The sequence below is a fragment of the Eurytemora carolleeae genome, unplaced genomic scaffold (assembly GCF_000591075.1).
Source record: "Eurytemora carolleeae unplaced genomic scaffold, Eaff_2.0 scaffold1468, whole genome shotgun sequence".
In the NCBI taxonomy this organism is placed as follows: Eukaryota; Metazoa; Arthropoda; class Copepoda; order Calanoida; family Temoridae; genus Eurytemora; species Eurytemora carolleeae.
In genome coordinates, this window is record NW_019397374.1 from 23,127 (window position 1) to 43,529 (window position 20,403).

At 32.7% G+C, this 20,403-nt stretch overlaps 2 protein-coding genes across 5 annotated transcripts; both read left to right on the forward strand.

Moving 5' to 3' along the window:
* Positions 1-1,790: 1,790 nt before the first annotated feature.
* Positions 1,791-14,832, forward strand: LOC111713851 (zinc finger protein 277). Of its 3 annotated transcripts, none has more exons than XM_023488811.1 (12): positions 1,791-1,928; positions 2,797-2,844; positions 4,448-4,541; positions 4,929-5,052; positions 5,231-5,579; positions 7,900-8,053; positions 8,946-9,034; positions 10,737-10,823; positions 11,475-11,531; positions 12,583-12,661; positions 13,708-13,853; positions 14,217-14,832. In XM_023488811.1, the coding sequence occupies exons 1-12, from the start codon at positions 1,833-1,835 to the stop codon at positions 14,331-14,333; spliced, it is 1,440 nt and encodes a 479-aa protein (XP_023344579.1). In that variant the 5' UTR covers positions 1,791-1,832; the 3' UTR covers positions 14,334-14,832. The 3 variants fall into 3 exon arrangements, with proteins under 3 accessions (XP_023344579.1, XP_023344580.1, XP_023344581.1); XM_023488812.1 differs by having other exon boundaries at positions 4,935-5,052; XM_023488813.1 differs by having other exon boundaries at positions 1,792-1,928; positions 4,460-4,541.
* Positions 14,833-15,255: 423 nt separating this feature from the next.
* Positions 15,256-20,376, forward strand: LOC111713850 (F-box/LRR-repeat protein 4-like). Of its 2 annotated transcripts, none has more exons than XM_023488809.1 (4): positions 15,256-15,336; positions 16,077-16,227; positions 16,409-16,571; positions 18,443-20,376. In XM_023488809.1, exons 2-4 carry the CDS (start codon positions 16,084-16,086, stop codon positions 20,026-20,028), a joined length of 1,893 nt encoding a protein of 630 aa, XP_023344577.1. In that variant the 5' UTR covers positions 15,256-15,336; positions 16,077-16,083; the 3' UTR covers positions 20,029-20,376. The 2 variants fall into 2 exon arrangements, with proteins under 2 accessions (XP_023344577.1, XP_023344578.1); XM_023488810.1 differs by having other exon boundaries at positions 15,265-15,332.
* The last annotated feature ends 27 nt before the right edge of the window (positions 20,377-20,403 follow it).

A 20,403-nucleotide genomic window follows, 5' to 3' on the forward strand; every position in this document is an offset into this window, starting at 1 on the left:
TTTTGTTTAGAAAATTGTGCACGTAATGCGTCAAGTTTGCGTAGATTTTGTGTAATTTTTGGTATAAGAAGGCCTCCATATTTAATGAGTAAATAAAAATGCGCATTTTCAGCATAAAGGAGTTGAATTTTTGCCACAAACTCTGATTTTCTAATCTCTATATCTTTGTAATCCAATGTCGTTGACCTTAGATATTCCAAACTCTTAATACTAATAGATAAAATAAAAGGTTTGCACCATCAGGTTGCAAAGATATTGGGATCAGAAGATTTGAGTTTGTGGCAAAAACTCAATTCAACTCAAGTTTAACCCAGCAGGAATAGGGTTAACAGATTAGAAACGTGTTAAGCCCCCCTCAAAATTTTTTTTTGTACACCCCTGATTATAAGAAATTTTCAATTGTATTTGAAAATATCTAGCATTTCATTAAATTTAAAAAAGGGACTATAAGCTCAATTACCTCAATATGCTCCACTCAAATATGGCATTGCCCGATTCACAATTGTGCCCTTTGGTTAAGAATAGGCATGCATTTCCTAGCAAGGGAGGGGGGCGTTCAAAAATTCTATACCAAGGACATATTCTATAACTAATGCAAGTTCTAAGAGTTCTTGCCCATCACTAGACAATATGACAATAGACATACTACACTACTGAAGTAGCCTTGATTTATAAAAATTATATGGTAGAAAAGACTAAAACTTACATGCAGTTGATGTGTTTTTACTTCTTTTCCATCTGAAAGTTTTGCACACTGAGCAAACTGCTATCCGAGGATCATCTTTGACTGTACTGTGTTGAAATGGTCCCAAATCCAGAATGCTTAATGACTGCGGCTGCGCAGAGTAAGATTCAGAGGCACAGAAGTGCCCTGTGCTGTGGCTGTGCGGTGAGACTGCAGGGGTGGTAAAAAGAGAGCCAGCTACAACACCTGCCAGCAGGTCCCAGTATGTGTTGAAGAAAGCTCTCATATTCATAGAAAGTATTTAAATTATCCAATCATATTAGGCATCGTTGTAGAGCGGGCGCGCATTTCCATACACATATTTTCCTGCTATATTCAATCATTTCTGAGAATTAAAATGTAGTTTACTAATTTAGTCTGATCAATCATGCATGCCGTAAAAATCTGTAATCTGTATGTCATAAAATGCACCTGCGTCATATGGCAATGAATAATTTAATTGTTTTTTACGAATGAAATGAACATTATCAATTTAAATTATTAATATATGCGCTATTGTGCAAATGGTCTAAAACCGGTTTGGAAATAACTCACTGTATGTGCATTTCAACCATAGTTCAACTGTATGTTAGTCCAATCGATTTAGCATCGAGGCTACAGCTTGTCCAATGTCCATAATTTCACGCGGCATTAGTACTTTTTAATACAGGGTGTCCCACATCATATTAGACCGTAAACGGGTCTAAATTGCGATTTTCGGGACTAATAAGAAAATTTAATTAGAATGAATCAATTTGAAAAATAATATAAGGCTTATATAAGAATTTTCTTGGGGAAAATGATAAGTTTTTCGAGTATTAAGGGTTTATTTTGTCGTTAAAGATTGGAGATAATCCAATATGATATGGGACGCTCTGTATAACCCCCCTTATCTATTTTGTATATGTAGCCATATTTTGCACATGTTCCAAGTATAACATGTGGTGCATTATCTGACACATTAGCCTTTTCTAGCCGCCTTGCTCGTTTTTGATAGTCTGTTCTAGCTGCATCGCTCGGCTCAATGGCCTTCTTTACTGGAGTAAATGTGTTTCAATATATTTTCCAAAAACGACAAATATTGCAGAAAGTAAAATTTCTGTTATTAATGTTCAAGATGGATGAGTATGGTCCCAATCAGCAGCTTATTCTAGAAGCGCTCAAGCTACCTGAACTAGATACTAATATTCAAATTCTAAATCAGGTAAATTTAGACTGTGCTTAGGATCAGGATCCCATGGATTCGCAACATTTTGGCTTCCTGGATCCGGATCCTTTTTTTCCAGTGCGGATTTGCATCAAAATCAAATGGTTCGTAAGCACTGCATTTAAGGAAGGTGGATAAGCTGCTAGGATTCAGGGGTGTATATTTTCACATTTCTTAAATTTTTACCTGGTTCCGTCCTAATATCCGATTTTTGTACCCCCACCCCTCCCTCGATTGGATTTTCCACATATTTATCAATATTATTTTATTAATTTGGGTAAGGTTATGTGCATTGTACACACTTAAAATGGGACAGGCAAAAAGTGTTAAGTAGAAAATTACCAAAATTACTCTTCCCTTTTCCGATGCTATGGGAGGAAATGATAATCTGACATCACCCGCATTTTGATTTTTTTTATCCGTTAACAATTAATTATTACCTCCTATTCAGCGGAGATGACCCTTACAAAAGTAACCAAATTTGTATTCTATTTATCGCTGATTGAATATTTGTTAATTATTCTGCTGAGTTTGTTTTATTTTTCCAATTCATTTCTTTGATTTCTTTAAAAATAAAACTATGCAATTACTTAACCAACTAAAATCGTTTGGAAAATTTAAACTTTAGATGACAAAAATTCTTTAAAGTAAAGAGTAAAAATTTCTTGTTACAAGATGATTTTTTAGGTAAATGTTTCATTTACAATATAGACGAAGTATTATTTATAGTTTATAAAAGGCCGGGGTAATAATTAAAAATATTGATCTTAAAATTATCAGTTTTGTTAAGTTATGCCATCTCTTACAGCCAGAAACGCAATTGAGTAAAAAAAAGAAATGCATTTTACAAATAAATTATGTTTAGGATCTAGTTTGTCTGCTCTGCGAGGAGAAATTCTCCGACTTATCTCAGGAATAAATCGCCTCATTAAAGTCTTCCCCCCCCGCACCCCTGATATCCTTCGCCAGTTCATCTTCCCTGTTACAGTTCACCCCATCTCCCCTGTAACAGTTCAGCCCCATCTCCCCTGTAACAGTTCACCCCCATCTCCCCTGTAACAGTTCAGCCCCATCTCCCCTGTAACAGTTCACCCCCATCTTCCCTGTAACAGTTCAACCAAGTTTAAAGCATTATAACGCAATTTTAGAAATCAATAGCAATATAAAAATATTGATAATTTATAAAATTGCATAATTGAATGCGCATTCAGTTCTAAACGTATTATACAAGTGAAACGCAAAAATAGAAAGATCGTTGAATGCGTTTTTTTCTATCAAAATACGTTAATACAATCGTTTGATGTCTAAACGTTGTAGCGCCGATAAATCTGGTCATTTTTTTAAAGTTTTTTTTCTACCGATACGTGACTCTAGTGCAAATAAATTTAGCTGATTTTATTTTTCATTAATAGTATGTGGTGATGATTTCATATCATCTTATTGAGAGTAACTTAAACTTTGCAATTTGAAGATTATGAATAGTCGCACTTGCGTAAATATATATGAATGTGGATCTAATTTAATGCTGTCTACGTGTATATCTAATAGTTTATTCACTCAATCAAAATGCATAATTTTATGTTTATCAATATATCTTTTATTATTGTATATATTAAACCAAATTTCAAAATTTAAATAATGATATAAAAATGGTTAAAACACTAGGAGGGATGAACTGTCGCAACAACACTGATCCCATTTCAATTTAATTTCATTTAAGTCTGTGCTTTTTAATTCATTAAGCCAATTTCCAGTTTTTAGGATCCGGGTCTGTTGGATCTGCAACATTATGGCTTCCTGGTTCCGGATCCGCTAAAATATGCGGATCCACGGATCCTGATCCAATAGTAAAAATATCAACAAAAAACTTTTGCTTTAAAACCCAAATCTGAACTGCTGAAAAGAGAGTTTAACAAAAATGTCCTTATCCATAAAAGGTTCACAAAGTTTTAGCAAAAAAAATAGGAGAAATAATTTATAAAATTCTTCTTCAGTTAGAAAATCATTAAATCTTGAAGGAATGTTCATGACTTGGATCTGGATCCATTTTTTTCCAGTGCGGATCCAAGATCTGGAATCTGGATCCGCATCAAAACCAAATGGATCCTAAGCAAAATTGACACTTTCTAGCAAAGCGTCTCCTTAGTCGATCAGCTGCATAGTTTTGATGGATTCAAGTAATTTGCTAAAATATTTAATTCATGTACAAATCTTAACTTAACTTCTTAATTAATTTCAGACGTGTCTTAGTTAAAACTAGAGCCATTGCTGCTTTATGAATCAAACGTTGTAAACTTATAGGTCTTAATTGTATTAAGTAACATGTGAATCATCGATGACACTCGTTCAGTCGTGAGTCGTTAAGCGTTTGTTTTAGTCGTTTGGATAAAGATGTGAGTCTCCCCCCACCCCTTCCTTCATAATTCCTCAAGCCTTAAGTTTAATGTGATCAACAAAACTAAAAAACAGCGACGCCGACAACAAAATTAATATTCTATAAAATTTATTTTGAGTAGATTATCTTAAAGGATGCTGTAGATGGATCCCATATACCTGAAGTGTTGGAGGAATGTAAAAAAGAAGAAAATGGTGAAAAGACTTCAGTTGATGGTAGAGATGGACACCTTTGACTTTTATGCATTTTGTTCGTTCATCGTTTGTTTTTCTTCAATCGTTCAAATTGATTTCGCTCTTTTGTAAAATTATTGTTCATTTTCCATCTACTTCGTTCGTTTTCTCACTAAAAGATCGTTCAGTAAAATCGTTCGTTCAGTAGAATCGTTTGTTCAATAAAATCGTTCGTTCATTAAATGCTATGGTCTTTTTAAAAGTTTGGTCCAAAAATCGTTCGTTCCTCGAAATTGTTTGTTCAATAAAATCGTTTGTTCATTAAAATACGAAAGTTATTTTCCAAATCTTTTGGAAAGTTCACTTGATTTTTTCTTTGTTCGTTCTCAAAAATGTTGTTCGTTCAAAAAGAACTATGTCCATCTCTAGTTGAAGGTTACACGGAAGACATGAAGAAGAGTGGGAAAGATTTACTACTCCAACATCTTCTCTTAACTCACAGTTTTGTTATTGCAGATGTTCAGCTGATTGCAGATTTTCCTCAGTATGTTAGGTAAACATCAAATATTTTTTTTTAAATATTTACAACACAAAAGTTCTGACTTCAGTCCCCAACGAAACAATAACAAAATTCCTAACTACATACTTTTCAGCTTAATTCACCCTTAAAAAATTGAAAAAAAATTTGGAAAAAATGTCTGGCCAATTTTGTAAATATGCAACTTGTTCAGGTATTGGAAGAACAAATTCAACGACAAGCCCGTGACTGCCTACTGTACCTCTTTACGAGCAGAGGTCTCAACCCAGACCACCGAAGCTGGAACAGTAAAAGAAATGCGCGATTTCTCCCTACTTTCTGATATAGTTCCTGAGGACAAGGAGCTTCGGAAGAAATTGCAGCTTGAACGGTTGGAACAAGTTCTAAAAATCCACGAGCAAGAAAATGGCAGCCAACAATTTTCCCGCATTTGTTTGTATTGTAAAAAAGTTTTTAGTCAGCATTCTAAACTCTTTGATCACATGGCTTTCGATCACAACTTCAGCGTTGGCCAGCCAGCAAACCTAGTCTTCGTAAACAAGGAATCCCATGATTACTTGCAAGTTTTTTTTTGCAATATGCCAGGGCAAAACCTGGCCCTCAAACACGGCAAAAAAACAATAAAAAAATATTTTATTGTTTTTATCCGTCATTCGAAAATCTAGTTTTAGTACAGTTTACACCAGCACTTCGGAGCTGTCAAAATAATTTACAAAATGTCATTCTTGAGAATTTTTCAATAGTTTTTATACTATCATAACTTTATGATTTTAAAAATAAATGAATAGCCATGAATATGCAAGAACAGGTTTACTCCATATCCTCATTTGATTAATAAACTAGATATCTGCAGCATTAAATTATCCGAAAGTTAAGAAAACGACATTTTTTTAATTCTTTCGATGTCTCCGAAGGACTGGGTTAACCTATATTATATTTATTTATTCCCTATCTGATTACTATTTGATCTGTAGATTTAAAATGCGACAAAAAACAATAAGTTGACACAAGAGTTGCTACTTTTGTAACTTATTTACATAAACTGAAAGTATTAGTAAAACTCAGTGGTTTTTTTTCAGGTTAAACCCAAGTTAAGCAATATTTTAATGAAAATTTTATTGTTTAACCCTATTCCTGCTGGGGGTCAATTTGACCCCCCCCCCCTGTAGTTTTTTTTTTACATAACTCAAAAAGTATTGGTCTGAGGCTGTTGTTTTCTGACTTTTCTTACATACCCAAAGCCCTTCCTTTAGGCCTAAACCGGGCTTTAATACTAACTGCCTGAGTCCTCAGGCACACTGCCTGAATGACTGTTTTTGCCTGTAACAAACTAAATCTTTGTTTTGACCCACTTTCACTTGTTAGATTTTGAAAAAATTTAGCTTTTTGGAAAGCCTATGACATAAGGAAACGGATTGCACAAGTTTTGCGAAAAAAAAATTGCAAATTTTTTGCAAACAACCTGTCAAAGGAAATTTGCACATTTTTAGTTTTTCTTGATTATAAATCAGGTTATTTAAAATTTTGCAAAAAGTTTTGCATATTTGAAATGGCATGGTCAAGGTCTTTTCAAAAATGTATAATTTTTCATTTTTTGGACAAATTTTTTTTTTGCAAACATTTTCACTATATAACTGGATTTTGCGATAAAAAATTCAATTTTTGCAAATTTGCAAATTTTTTTGCAGATTCTAAAAGTAGAGCACAAGAGCTTTCTAATGATGTATCATTTGTCATATTTGGACATAAAACATGGGATTTAGAGGGGGGGGGGTCAATTTGACCCCCCCCCAGCATATCCTGGTTTTCAAGTACCCCAGCAGGGATAGGGTTAAACGTCAAAAATGGAAATTTTATCCAAATCTTTAAAAAAAGAAATTGAAAATAAGGAATAGTATAAAATAGATGTTTCACGATGACATTCTTGAAACCCAGTTAACATTTAATTTAGATAATTGAACAAAAATTGTTCAATTTTTTTATCACAGTATTTTTATGAATCCCTATGACTTCATAACGGCGTAAACCTGTCTCTGATTAATGAATATATAAGCTATTTAGAATTTTACCTGTATATTTATATATTATGCTTTAAATACTTATTTTCTTAAAATAGATATATATATATATATATATATGCCAATAGCTAGTTAATTGTTTATAACGCTATTTAAGTCACTAGAAATTCAAGGCGCTTCGCGCCCTTCTTTCTAGCGCTTCGAGCCCATCTTCTAAATTAGTTGTGAACATGTTCTCTTTGTGTACATCGTAAAACAAAACAAAAAATAATTCGCGGATTTTCACAAAAAATTTCGCGGATTTTCAAAATTTTTAAAAATTTAATGACGATCGAATTTTGATGGAGACAAATATAATATTTGAAATTTTGATTTTTCATAAACCTTCCCTGGGGTCCCTAGATGTCCCACAAAAAATTTGGGCCCGATCGGTTCAGCCGTTTTGACGTTTATTGGATACAATCAAACAGACAGACAGACAGACAGACAGACAGACAGACAAGCCAAATTTATATATAGATTAAATGCGTTGACCATAGATTAATTAACAATAACAGATAGGACACTAGATGTCGTCTTTTTAAGGTTCTGGGGTTTTTCGGTCACAGTAATCCTGAGGCAGCAGCACAAAGGAATTTCACGCAGGCAGCGCATGCTCTCTCTGTCTTGTATTTAACGCTTACTGCGCGGAACTCCTTTGGGCTGCTGCCTCACGGTTATTGTGAACGAAAAATCCCTAAATCTTGAAAAGATGACATCTAGTGTCCTATCTGTTATTTTTAATGTATCAATGGCGTTGACATTTTTTCCCGGAATTTAATGATAAATCTTGGATTTGGTTTAGTTGCTGGACCTGCTGCAAGGGAAGTTGGATGGGTTGGTCTGTCTGTACTGTGAGAAGGTGTTCAAGAGTAGGGAGGTGCTGAAGGAGCACATGAGGAAGAAAGGGCACAAGAAGCTCAATCCACACAACAAGATGTATGATGAGTTCTATTTAGGGGTGTAACCAACCTTTCACATTTTTTTTGTAAAATTCTTGTCAAGAAATTATCAGGGGTGTTTATTTTTCAGAATTCTGATTTTTGATGAATTGGGGAAGAAAATGAAAAATGGGACATCGAAGTAAAAGTTTTTTTATTCTTTTTTTATACTTTTTCATTCTTTTTCACTCTATTTTATACTTTTTCATTCTTTTTCATTCTTTTTCATACTTTTTCATACTTTTTCATTCTTTTTCACTCTTTTTCACACTTTTTCATACTTTTTCATTCTTTTTCATTCTTTTTCATACTTTTTCATACTTTTTCATACTTTTTACCCAAAAAATCATTTCTTTTCCCTGAAAAATCATTTATTTCCGCGATTCAGCAAAATAAATTATAAAAAAACTGCACAGCCATGCCACCGATAGAATAATTTTCTTGTCTGCGCTNAAATTCGATATCTTCTGCATGCCAACTTTTTCCACCTTTTTGATACTTAATACCCTTAACTTATGTCTTGATTAATTAATTCGGTTCTTCGGTTTAAACTGTGCTTTTTCAAAAAGTTTTCCTTTATAAAAATCATATTTGTTTATTCTTCATGTGTGTTACTGTTTATCGTCTATAATAATCGAATGACATTTCTCTGGGAATCTAAGAGGGGTGTAAGAATTTCGAAGATCTTTGGGGGAAAATGAACAAGTGGACACCGAAAAGTAAGTTATTTCAGTCTTTTTGATTCTTTTTATCCAAAATTTTTTTTATTTTCACCCAAAAATGATTATTCCCGAATTTCGAAGAAAATATATACCCCTGAAATAAACATAATTTACCCTCTTTTACGGAAGATAATAAATAATCATATTGTTTTCGTCGTAAAATAAAATCGAAAGTTTGGTTTTATTAGTGAACTATCTTGAGTTTGGTAAGAACTGGGAGGATATCTCTAGGGAGGGGGGAGAGGAGGAAATTGTCTCAGGGTTCGATGTTGATCAGGTACAGATTTGATTACGTAAATTTGAGTAGAGGTAGATTTGAATATAGGTAGATTTGATTACGTAAATTTAAGTACAGGTAGATTTGAGTATAGGTAGATTTGATTACGTAAATTTGAGTACAGGTAGATTTGATTACGTAAATTTGAGTACAGGTAGATTTGAGTATAGGTAGATTAGAGTACAGGTAGATTAGAGTACAGATAGATTAGAGTACAGCTAGATTAGATCACAGGTAGATTTGATTACGTAAATTTGAGTATAGGTAGATTTGAGTGCAGGTAGATTTGAGTACAGGTAGATTAGAGTACAGGTAGATTAGAGTACAGGGAGATTTGATAACGTAAATTTGAGAACAGGTAGATTTAAGTTTAGGTAGATTAGAGTACAGGTAGATTTGATTACGTAAATTTGAGTACAGGTAGATTTGATTACGTAAATTTGAGTATAGGTAGATTTGAGTACAGGTAGATTTGAGTACAGGTAGATTTGAGTATAGGTAGATTAGAGTACAGGTAGATTTGAATACAGTTAGGTTTGAGTTCAGGTAGATTTAAATACAGGTAGATTTGAGTACAGGTAGATTTGAGTTCAGGTAGATTTGAGTAAAGGTAGATTTGAGTACAGGTAGATTTGAGTGTAGGTAGATTAGAGAATATTTAGATTTTAGTACAGGTAGATTTCAGTTCAGGAAGATTTGAGTTCTGGTAGATTTGAGTACAGGTAGATTTGAGTACAGGTGGATTTGAGTTCAGGTAGATTTGAGTTCAGGTAGATTTGATAACGTAAATTTGAGAACAGGTAGATTTAAGTTTAGGTAGATTAGAGTACAGTTAGATTTGATTACGTAAATTTGAGTACAGGTAGATTTGATTACGTAAATTTGAGTATAGGTAGATTTGAGTACATGTAGATTTAAGTATAGGTAGATTTGAGTGCAGGTAGATTTGAATACAGGTAGATTTGAGTACAGGTAGATTTTAGTTCAGGTAAATTTGAGTACAGGTAGATTTGAGTACAGGTAGATTTGAGTGTAGGTAGATTAGAGAACATTTAGATGTTAGTACATGTAGATTTCAGTTCAAGTAGATTTGAGTTCAGGTAGATTTGAGTACAGGTAGATTTGAGTACAGGTAGATTTGAGTTCAGGTAGATTTGAGTACAGGTAGATTTGAGTTCAGGTAGATCTGAGTTCAGGTAGATTTAATTGCAGGTGTATTTTATCATAGGTAGATTAGAATACAGGTAGATTTGAATAGAGGTAGATTTGAGGAAAGGTAGATTAGAGTACAGGTAGATTTGAGTTCAAGTAGATTTAAGTACAGTTGTAGTTGAACACATGTAGATTTGAGTACAGGTAGATTTAAGTACAGGTAGCTTTAATTACAAGTAAATTTGAGTACAGGTAAATTTTAGTTCAGGTAGATTTAAGTACAAGTGTAGTTGAGCACAGGTAGATTTGAGTACGGTAGATTTGAGTTCAGGTAGATTTAAGAACAGGTGTAGTTGGGTACAGGTAGATTTGAGTACAGGTAGATTTGAGTACAGGTAGTTTTTAGTACAGGTAGATTTGAGTACAGGTAGATTTGAGTACAGGTAGATATGAGTACAGGTAGATTTCAGTACAGGTAGATTTGGCTAATTTGGTAGATTTGGTTTGGCTAATTTTGAAAAAGAGCTCAAATAAAATATAATTGTACCAGGATGATAACTACGAGTGGAGTGATTGGAAGGATAATGTAGGCCGGGTCATCTGCTTGTTCTGCCCGGCCAGCTACAATCAGAACCAGGAACAATATTCATCAATAATATAAAAGTTAACAATCTTTTCAAGTGGCAATTTAAGTTTTTTTTGTTGATTTATTTTCTTGTTCTTTTATTTGCATATTACTTTCATTTAACACACTGCAATAGAGCATGTATAGAGGGATACCCACACAGGATGAGACTTCAGAGACGATTGTACGGAACTTCTTAATTTCACTTTCTTCAAGAAAGTTTCTTGCATTTAGGGTTCTTTGTAGGCCAAAAATGGCTTATTCATGTGCTCAATCTTTCAGTAAACCATCAAAATACTCAATTGAGTTCGAAACTTAAAAAACAAGCTTCAAATCGTCATATGAAAACAAAAGCATCATGGCCAGGTTCGGCAGAAAACGTTATTTAAGCGTTATTTGCATTTCCACAAGTCCAATTGGGGCGAAAACAAAATATTTCGATTTTTTTATCTAAATAAATATTTTCAAACGTCAATTTTTCGGGAAATGAAGATATTTTCACACTGATTTTTTTAACAAACCCTTTTTTTCTTTGTCAAATTCTATTAATTTTAAAGATATTTCGGCTCCCCCTTCGAAACCCTTGTGCATCCACGCCCTACTCGTACTCCTAACTGGAGTGTTAAATTTCTTAATTTTGTTATTGATAAATTTGGTTTTTAGGATCTGTTCCTTCATATGGAGGAGGTTCATGGATTTAATTTTACTCAAATTAAACAGGAAAATATTATTTATTAAAATTTGTTCATTTCTTTTAGAAAGTATTTTAATGTTTTTTCTATAAATAAACCATGTAAAAATAAGGTTCTTGATTTCAGACCTTATATAAAGTGTAAACCCTACAGTATAACAGTATACAGTACGCTTTCGGAGAACTTCCAGCCTCATGAACAGAGTTTCCTATATCTTATTGGATTATCTCCAAGCATTAACGCCAAAATACGCAGAAAATACTCGAAAAACCTGGCATTTTCTGCCAGCAAATTTTATATTAGCCTTATACAATTTTTTACAATGGTTCTTCTCAAATTTTCGGATTAGTCCCGAAAATCTTAATTTAGAGCCATTAACGATCCAAAATGATGTGGGACACCCTGTATTAACGATCCAATATGATGTGGGACACCCTGTATTAACGGTTCAATATGATGTGAGACATCCAGTATCAACGATCCAATATGATGTCGGAAACCCTGTATTAGCGATCCAATATGATGTGGGACACCCTGCATTAACGATCCAATATGATGTAGGACACCCTGTATTACATTTTTTTATGGTTATAAGTGCATTTTGCTTAAAGAGAGTGTTTGCGAAAAATGAAAGGGCGTATAGGCTTACGGCGAAAAATAATCGCTTTTGATCTCTACTAATCTTTCTTCTATCTGTTGTATCTATAAGGAGAAAATTGTTAAAAACTACTCATGCTGAGGAACGTAGCCTCCATACAAATTCAACTCAGATCGTAAAATAATCAATTTAATTCCAAACAAATCATTCAGATATTACAAACAATAGTCATCGATTATTTTTCGACGCATTCATATATCTGCAGCATTCCATCTTCAGTATGTAAAGAATACGACATTTTATAAATTCGTTTAATACTCCGAATTACTGGGTTAAATTGTATTAATTTACAAGCGGCAATCTTTATCTTTGTGGCACTGCAATTCAGAAACAAGCATTGTCAATTTCATAATTGAATTTATTTTCAAAAGTGTTAAACTAATTTAATTTTGTTTAATTGTGGAATAATATTTTCTGTCAGGATCTTAAATTGGATTTCTACCAGCAAGTAAAGATGATTAATTATATCAGAAGATGTGTTCATTTAAACACATGTATAGGTAGGGCATTCATTGTTTTTTTCGATTTTTCATTCAATTTTTTTTCAAGTTAGTTATTTTTTCTTCATTTTTGCTTTATCTCGGAATCTCATCTGTCTGAGGCTGTTGAAATTTTCTGACTTTTTCCTAAATTCACATAGCCCTCCCTTTAGGTCTAAAACTGGGCTTTTACACTCATTGCCTGAGTCCTCAGTCACACTGCCTGAATGACTACTTTTTCCTGTAACAAACAAATCTTTGTTTTGGCCCACTTTCAGTTCTCAGATTTTGATAACTTTTAGCTTTTTAAAAGACCTTGACATAAGGAAACGGATTGCACAAGTTTTGCAAAGAAATTTTTGCTAATTATTTACATACAACCCGTCAAAATAAATTTGCACATTTTTAATTTTTCTTAATTACACATCAGGTTATTTAAAATTGAGCAAAAAGTTTTGCATATTTGAAATGTCATGGTCAAGGGCTTTTCAAAGATGTATATTTCATCATTTTTATGACAGTTTTTTATGCAAACATTTTTACTCTTTAACTGGATTTTGCAAAAAAAAAAATTTTTTTAGCAAATTTTTAATTTTTTGGGCAGATTCTTAAAGTAGAGCATAAGAACTTTTCAATGATGATTTGTCAAATTTGAACATCAAGCATGGGATTTAGAGGGGGGAAGTCAAATTGACTCACCCTTCCACAGCGTATCCTAGAATTATAAAAATTTAAGAACTTAAAGAAAGGAATGTGATCTTATATCTAAATGCTTTAAACACTTCATTGTAAAAGGACTTGTTGTAGACTAAAGTAACCCTTGAAACCTTAATCTGCTCAATAATGCAGAAAGTAACGTCGTGTTTCTAGCTTGATTGGTCTTTGATGAGCACTGTATGCGCAAGTCACTTTGCGCAGAAACCACAAATGAAACAAAAACAAAAATGGTGGACCATTTCAAAATTACGCTTTTCCTCGTAAATGTTTTTTTATCGCCGAGGGGGGGGGGGGTTACATTCGGGAAAATTGTCATCTATTCTCTTAATAAGGATATTTTGATTTGTTAGGATGTAGCGAGGTATTCCCTACCCGGGATTTGATGTTGGAGCATCTTAATTGGAGTAATCATTATACTCCACAACCTGGAGACTGGAACCAACCTCAATTTTTCTTCCCAACATACGAGAACGATAATCTACTTCATTGTCTAGAGGTATTATATCCTACAGGTCGATAATCTACTTCATTGTCTAGAGGTATTATATCCTACAGGTCGATAATCTACTGCATTGTCTAGAGGTATTATATCCTACAGACTTTCAGTCCTTTTAAGGAGCCTTCAAAATTTGAGTGGTTTTATCGCTAAAAACTTAATGAAGAACAAAAAAATTATTAATTTTTTTTTCTGGAATATTTTTTGGAAAATGGACATACAATAAACAATTTAATGAGTTGATATAATAAAATTCCTGAATAAAATTAAAGAACAATTTGCAACTGTTTGTTTGAATTTATTAATTGATTGATTGATTGATTGGTTGATTTGTTGATTGATTGATTGATTTGAAATGTTTAGGATGATAATGAGATGTCTAGTGTTCCAATAGTTGCCGAGGAACTTAAAACTGAGATCTCTGATTCTATACTTCAAGACGAGCTTGTTAGAATATCTCTCGGCAAACGAAATTTATGAGATACATAATAATAAATTAATAATAGTTTCAATTGAAATGTGAAATTTGTTTCGCGAAAATTAAAGTTGTCGCATATTTTTTTCTCACAAAATTCCGCATCGTTTTCGCTTCGTTTCGAAAAATTCATTTTTGCCATAAAGTTTTCAATTTACTTAAGTAATTTTTCGCGAAATTTTGCATTTTTTCGCGAAAGTTTTCGTTCGCTGGAAATCCTAAATGTAAAATTTGGAGTTGGAAAACAGAAAATTAGACATTTAAATCATAGAAGATTCAAGTCAATTTCTTTTTTTATAAAAGAAAAGGTTTAAACGGATGAAGATCCTGGCTCAGTATATAAACTGGAAAAATGAAAAGTATTTGAAGGGGTATTTTAATTTCATTTTGTTGCGCATGAAGAATTTATGAACATTCAAGATTTAATCTTTTATTAAATCTTTTATTTAATCTTTTATTAAATGTCCTTTTTTATGCTAAACCTCAATAAACGATTCAAAGTTTAGAAAGTTTTTAACAATCACCTTATTAGTTAACAGTTCTTTTTTTAGCTGGTTTTGATTTGATGTTTTGCCCCTTAAATCCCAGATCTTGAATAATTCGATCATTATTGGTAAAATATTGTCTGAATACATGGGAACCCTGCCTTGTTTAGAGAACCTGGAATTGATTTCCTGTGAACAACTCGCAGACAATGGATTATTGCAGTTGCTTCAACTGTGTTGACTAAACACTCAGATCAAATACGAATACAACTGAAGAGAATCTGTCTGAATGCAGTCACATTAGAATATATTTTTATTAGTTATTTTTTATTTTGTTTGAGGCTCCATTATTAAACATTAAAAATGTTTTAATATTTGATTGACGCAAAAAATAAATGCTTTGTATATTTTTTAACCTATAATTTTATTTATTACAAATATTTTTTATTTCAGACAAAAATGGTTTAACTGGTAAAATAATAAATTTGTGTACATTATAGTATTTCCCAGATCACAAAGTTACGTAAGTTTTATTTCAATGTACTTTCCTTATTTGTTAAACTTTGATATTATTCTTGAAGTATTGTTTTCTGTCAAATAAAACAAAATGTTTTGCAAAAAACTGCATTATGCACAAATATTTTTTGTTCCACCGCATATTCTGCATTTTTGTGCATTCCTGTTGTAAAAAACCGCGCAAATTTCCGCTTTTTTTTTGTGAAATTCTGGGATAAAAAATGTTTAAATTCCGCGAACAAAATTATATAATGATTTAATTCTACGAAAAAAAAATGCGCAAATATTGCACTTAGAAAATGTGTGTAAAAAATGTTCAAATTGACGCAAATCCGAGTACAAACTGCATGAAAACAGATTTCCTCGCAGTTAAAGTTTTTTAGCAAAATTTTGTTACAGCTTCAACTTTAAATATGCTTGGATTTTTTTTTTGGAATTTCTCATTTTTTGTGTTTGTTTCCGAAAAATCAATTTTTGCACTAAATGCAACAAAAAGTTTGCGGAATATCATAGCTAACTTGTGCATTTTTGCATAATGCTCTGCAAATTAAATTGTTAAATACCAAAGCAAACTTGAAGATTTTTGAATAATGCTTAACTCTTAAGAAATAGAGGTGCAAATTCTTACAAATAATTTATATTCTTCTTTTTATTGCACATGGTAGAAACAAAAGTTACATTAAAAAGAATGTGAGCCAAAAAGAAAGTGCTCTTTGTAATAAATAAATAAATATGTTATTACTTCAGGACAACCATGGATAAAGAAGAGGGGATAGCTAGTAGGTGTAAACCTAAAGGAATCAGAGATAATGGAAGAATTATTACTTCTCTTCTCCCTCTGTTGAGTGTACTAACACTGGACAATATGTGTCCTGAAATAATCAGGCATATTCTTCAGGTACAGACTTTTCAAACTTTGATTGATTTAAAGGGACTGTAGGCATAGTTTTCTGGAGGCCTTCATTTTTAAAGTGACATCTATGATGATGTCAGAGATATTCTTATTTTTTAGATTGTCAAATATATTTCTTTTTCTTCCAAAATTATGATAATCCTAAATTAACATTAATATTTTGCAGTTCCTGGATTACAGAAGTAAGAAGATGCTGAGGGGAGTGTCCTCTACTCTCAAGAACAGGGTTGAAGGATGTGGGGAAAAACTTGTTCATTACTGGAGGTTTTCTACCGAGTTTACAACAGATCAGCTCATCAAGTTTGCTGATGAAGTTGAAACAGTTTTAGGTAATTGATACATTGAAATAAATATATTTTACCTGTTTTTAAGTTCCAAGGGCGTACCCAGGAGGGGGCAGTGTTCCCCACCTAGACCTGTAAAGTGGGGCCCACAATCCCCCCAGAACTCAGCTTTCACACTTTTCAAATCTTTAACTGAAGAGTGAAGAGTGAAAAACATTGGAGATATTAGTTTACTAGACTTAAAGGAAGCTTTGCGTCCATCTTTTATTTTAACTTTTAATTGTGGCTTTATCTGTGAGCATCTTCTCTTTGTACAAAATAAAACAAAACAAAAAGTTCACGGATTTTCGAATATTTTTTTGCGCATTTTTAAAACATGACTCAAGTTGATTTTTTTGTTTTAAAACTGTTTTTACTATTTTTGGCATAAAACACCAATAATTTAAAATATGATTTTTAGAAACATGTTTTTAATGCTAGTTTTGTTAGAAGTTAAGATAAGGCAGTACTTACAAGGTCATTGGACTGAATGTGTAGTGTGCACATTTAAGGTATCTCATATGTATGCCTAGGACTGGACTCGGTCAAATTTTTTTAGCCGTTTCATTAGTTGGAACCGTTAAAAAAAGGAATTTCATGTATAGCCGTTAATTTTAAATTTGGTTTAGTTAAAGGTATTTTCCGTTTATTTAGTTGCCATTAACTCAATTTTATTAACTGCATAAATGGAAATATTTCAACAACGGTTTTTTCTTCAATTTTAAAATTTTTTATTAGAAGTTGAGTGAAGTGCCAAAAAAACTCGCTATCGATTTTTAAAATTAATAACGGCGCAAGCCGTTAACAGTTTTTTGTAGTATTAACGGCGGTAATGGTTTGCTAATACTCCAAAATATTCAAAATTCATAGGTTGGCCAATTCACTAAATGACATCGTTTGTAAGCTATTTATGAAAAAGATAATCCTTGAATAATTTGCCATATTTTCAAACCATCAGCCGTTTGTTTCTGAACCATGCATGAATAGCGCATTTTCCAAATAATGACAATTAACTTGTTTCGTTTTTCAAACTTTTATAAAATGGTTCCAAAAAATTTGAAGTTTTACTAATTCCAAAATGTTTTTATGCTAAACAATTGTTTTCCTTATATTATGTCGAATTTAGAATTCAGAAAAAATATTGCAACGTTTTGAACCCAAACAAAAAAAAACAATTTTGTAATGTTGTAAGTTTTATTAAAATTTTTTAACCCTAAACATGCATAGGGTAGGCTACGGGACAGTAAAAGGCCAGTCTGTGCATTTCAAAAGAAACAAAAGAAGACATTCAACAACCTAAAAATTCAGTTTAAAATTTTTTTTTCATAAGTTTCATGCAATTTTGAGCGGAAAAAAGAACGAAATTCGCCATTTTTTAAAACACATCAGTTTTCTGTTTGTTTCAAATGTTATTTGGAAAAAATGGCTAATTAGTTTTGTTAAAGATTTAAAAATTAACGGTGTTTGCCGTTCGTTAGCAGACTCTTCCGTTAGTTTTCTAAAACCTCCGTCACATTAATGGAAGTTGCCCAGCCCTATTTATGCCTGATATCCAAGATGTCAAATGTTCTGAATTTACAGTTTAAATTTTGCCCACCACCCTAATTGCTAAAAAATGCTAATTAATTTACCAATTTTTCAATATTTGTAAAAATCTACAATTCACATTTTAATTAGCTAATAGCTGTACGTTTATTGTTGAAAGATGTAAATAATCCACCAGCATTTAATTTAAAATGAGACTCTATTAGAATTGGGGGGACTCATTCCCACAACCTCTGTTATTAGATGTTTATAAATATCTCCTTCTAAAACATCTAATTTTGTGTTTTTGTTATATTTTTATAAATAAATTACTTTCTATTTCATATTTCCAGGATTTGAAGCAGAAGATGCTAGAGATGATGGTGTTGAGTATCTTGTGAAGAAACATCCTGAAATTCTCATGTTTCAACTTGGAAAAGAATCCTGGCAAAATAGTAAATTGCCTTCAACTGGATTGAATGAAATATTCTCCCTTCCATCCTTGTCTACCTTGATTATAGAAAGAAGCATTGAATTTATTTCTGGAATAAATGTCAACATAGTTTCAAAACAACTCCAAACTCTACAGCTGACTTGTAATAAAACTCTGAATGAGGGTCTGAATAATGACTGGTTTCTACAAATATTGGAACAGTGTGGGAGTACCCTTAAAACTCTGACCTTGGAGAATTCGAATATTACTGGTGAAATATTGATTAAATACAAGGGAACCCTGCCTTGTTTAGAGAACCTGAAATTAAGAGGCTGTGAACAACTCACGGATAAAGGACTGCTACTGATACTTCAGCTTTATGAAAGTACACTTAGATCCCTGGATATATCAGGAATAAAAGTAATGGGAGAAAATCTGTCTGAATACAAGGGAACCCTTTCTTGTTTAGAGAACCTGAACATGAGTGAATGTAATCAACTCACAAATAAAGGACTTCTGCAGATACTTCAGCTTTGTGGAAGTACACTTAGATTCCTGGATATATCAGGAACAGAAGTAACAGGAGAAAATCTTTCTGAATACAAGGGAACTATTCATTGTTTAGAGAACCTGAACATGAGATACTGTGAACAACTTACTAATAAAGGACTTCTGCAGATGCTACAGCTTTGTGGAAGCACACTTAGATCCCTGGATATAGAGGGAACACATATAGCTGGAGAAAATCTGTCTGAATACAAGGGAACCCTGCTTATTTTAGAGAACCTGAACATGAGTATCTGTAAACAACTCACAAACAAAGGACTACTTCAGATACTACAGCTTTGTGGAAGTACACCAAGATCCCTGGATATATCAAGTACAAATATAACTGGAGAGAATCTGTCTGAATACAAGGGAACCCTGCCTTGTTTAGAGAACCTGGACCTGTGGGGCTGTAATCAACTCACACACAAAGGACTATTGCAGATACTACAGCTTTGTGGAAGTACACTTAGATCCCTGGATACATCAGGAACAAATGTAACTGGAGACAATCTGTCTGAATACAAGGGAACCCTGCCTTGTTTAGAGAACCTGGACATGAGTGACTGTAATAAACTCACAAACAAAGGACTTCTGCAGATACTACAGCTTTGTGGAAGTACACTTAGATCCCTGGATATATCAGGAACAAATATAACTGGAGAGAATTTGTCTGAATACAAGAGAACCCTGCCTTGTTTAGAGAACCTGAACATGAGTATCTGTGAACAACTTACAAACAAAGGATTACTACAAATACTTCAGCTTTGTGGAAGTACACTTAGATCCCTGGATATATCAAGTACAAATATAACTGGAGAGAATCTGTCTGAATATAAGGGAACCCTGCCTTGTTTAGAGAAACTGAACATGAGATACTGTAGACAACTTACAAACAAAGGACTGCTGAAGATACTACAGCTTTGTGTAAGTACACTTAGTTCCCTGGATATAATATAGTTGGAGAGAATCTGTCTGAATACATGGGAACCCTGCCTTGTTTAGAGAACCTGAACATGAGATATTGTGAACAACTTACAAACAAAGGACTGCTGGAGATACTACAGCTTTGTGGAAGTACACTTAGATTCCTGGATATTGGGAATACGACAAGTCAAAATATGAACAATTTTCTTCATCGAATGTCATCTTTTTATTATCTTAAACAGTTGTCAAAATCTGCTTCGGATTTATAGATGCAAGATTAGAAAATGCGTTATCATTTACTTTTTTTAAACCTTTCAACGCATGTTTATATACATATGTGTTAGATTTATATTTTTTTATTAAATTTTATTGCAAGTTTTACATATTTTTTAGTTTTTAACTAATTTT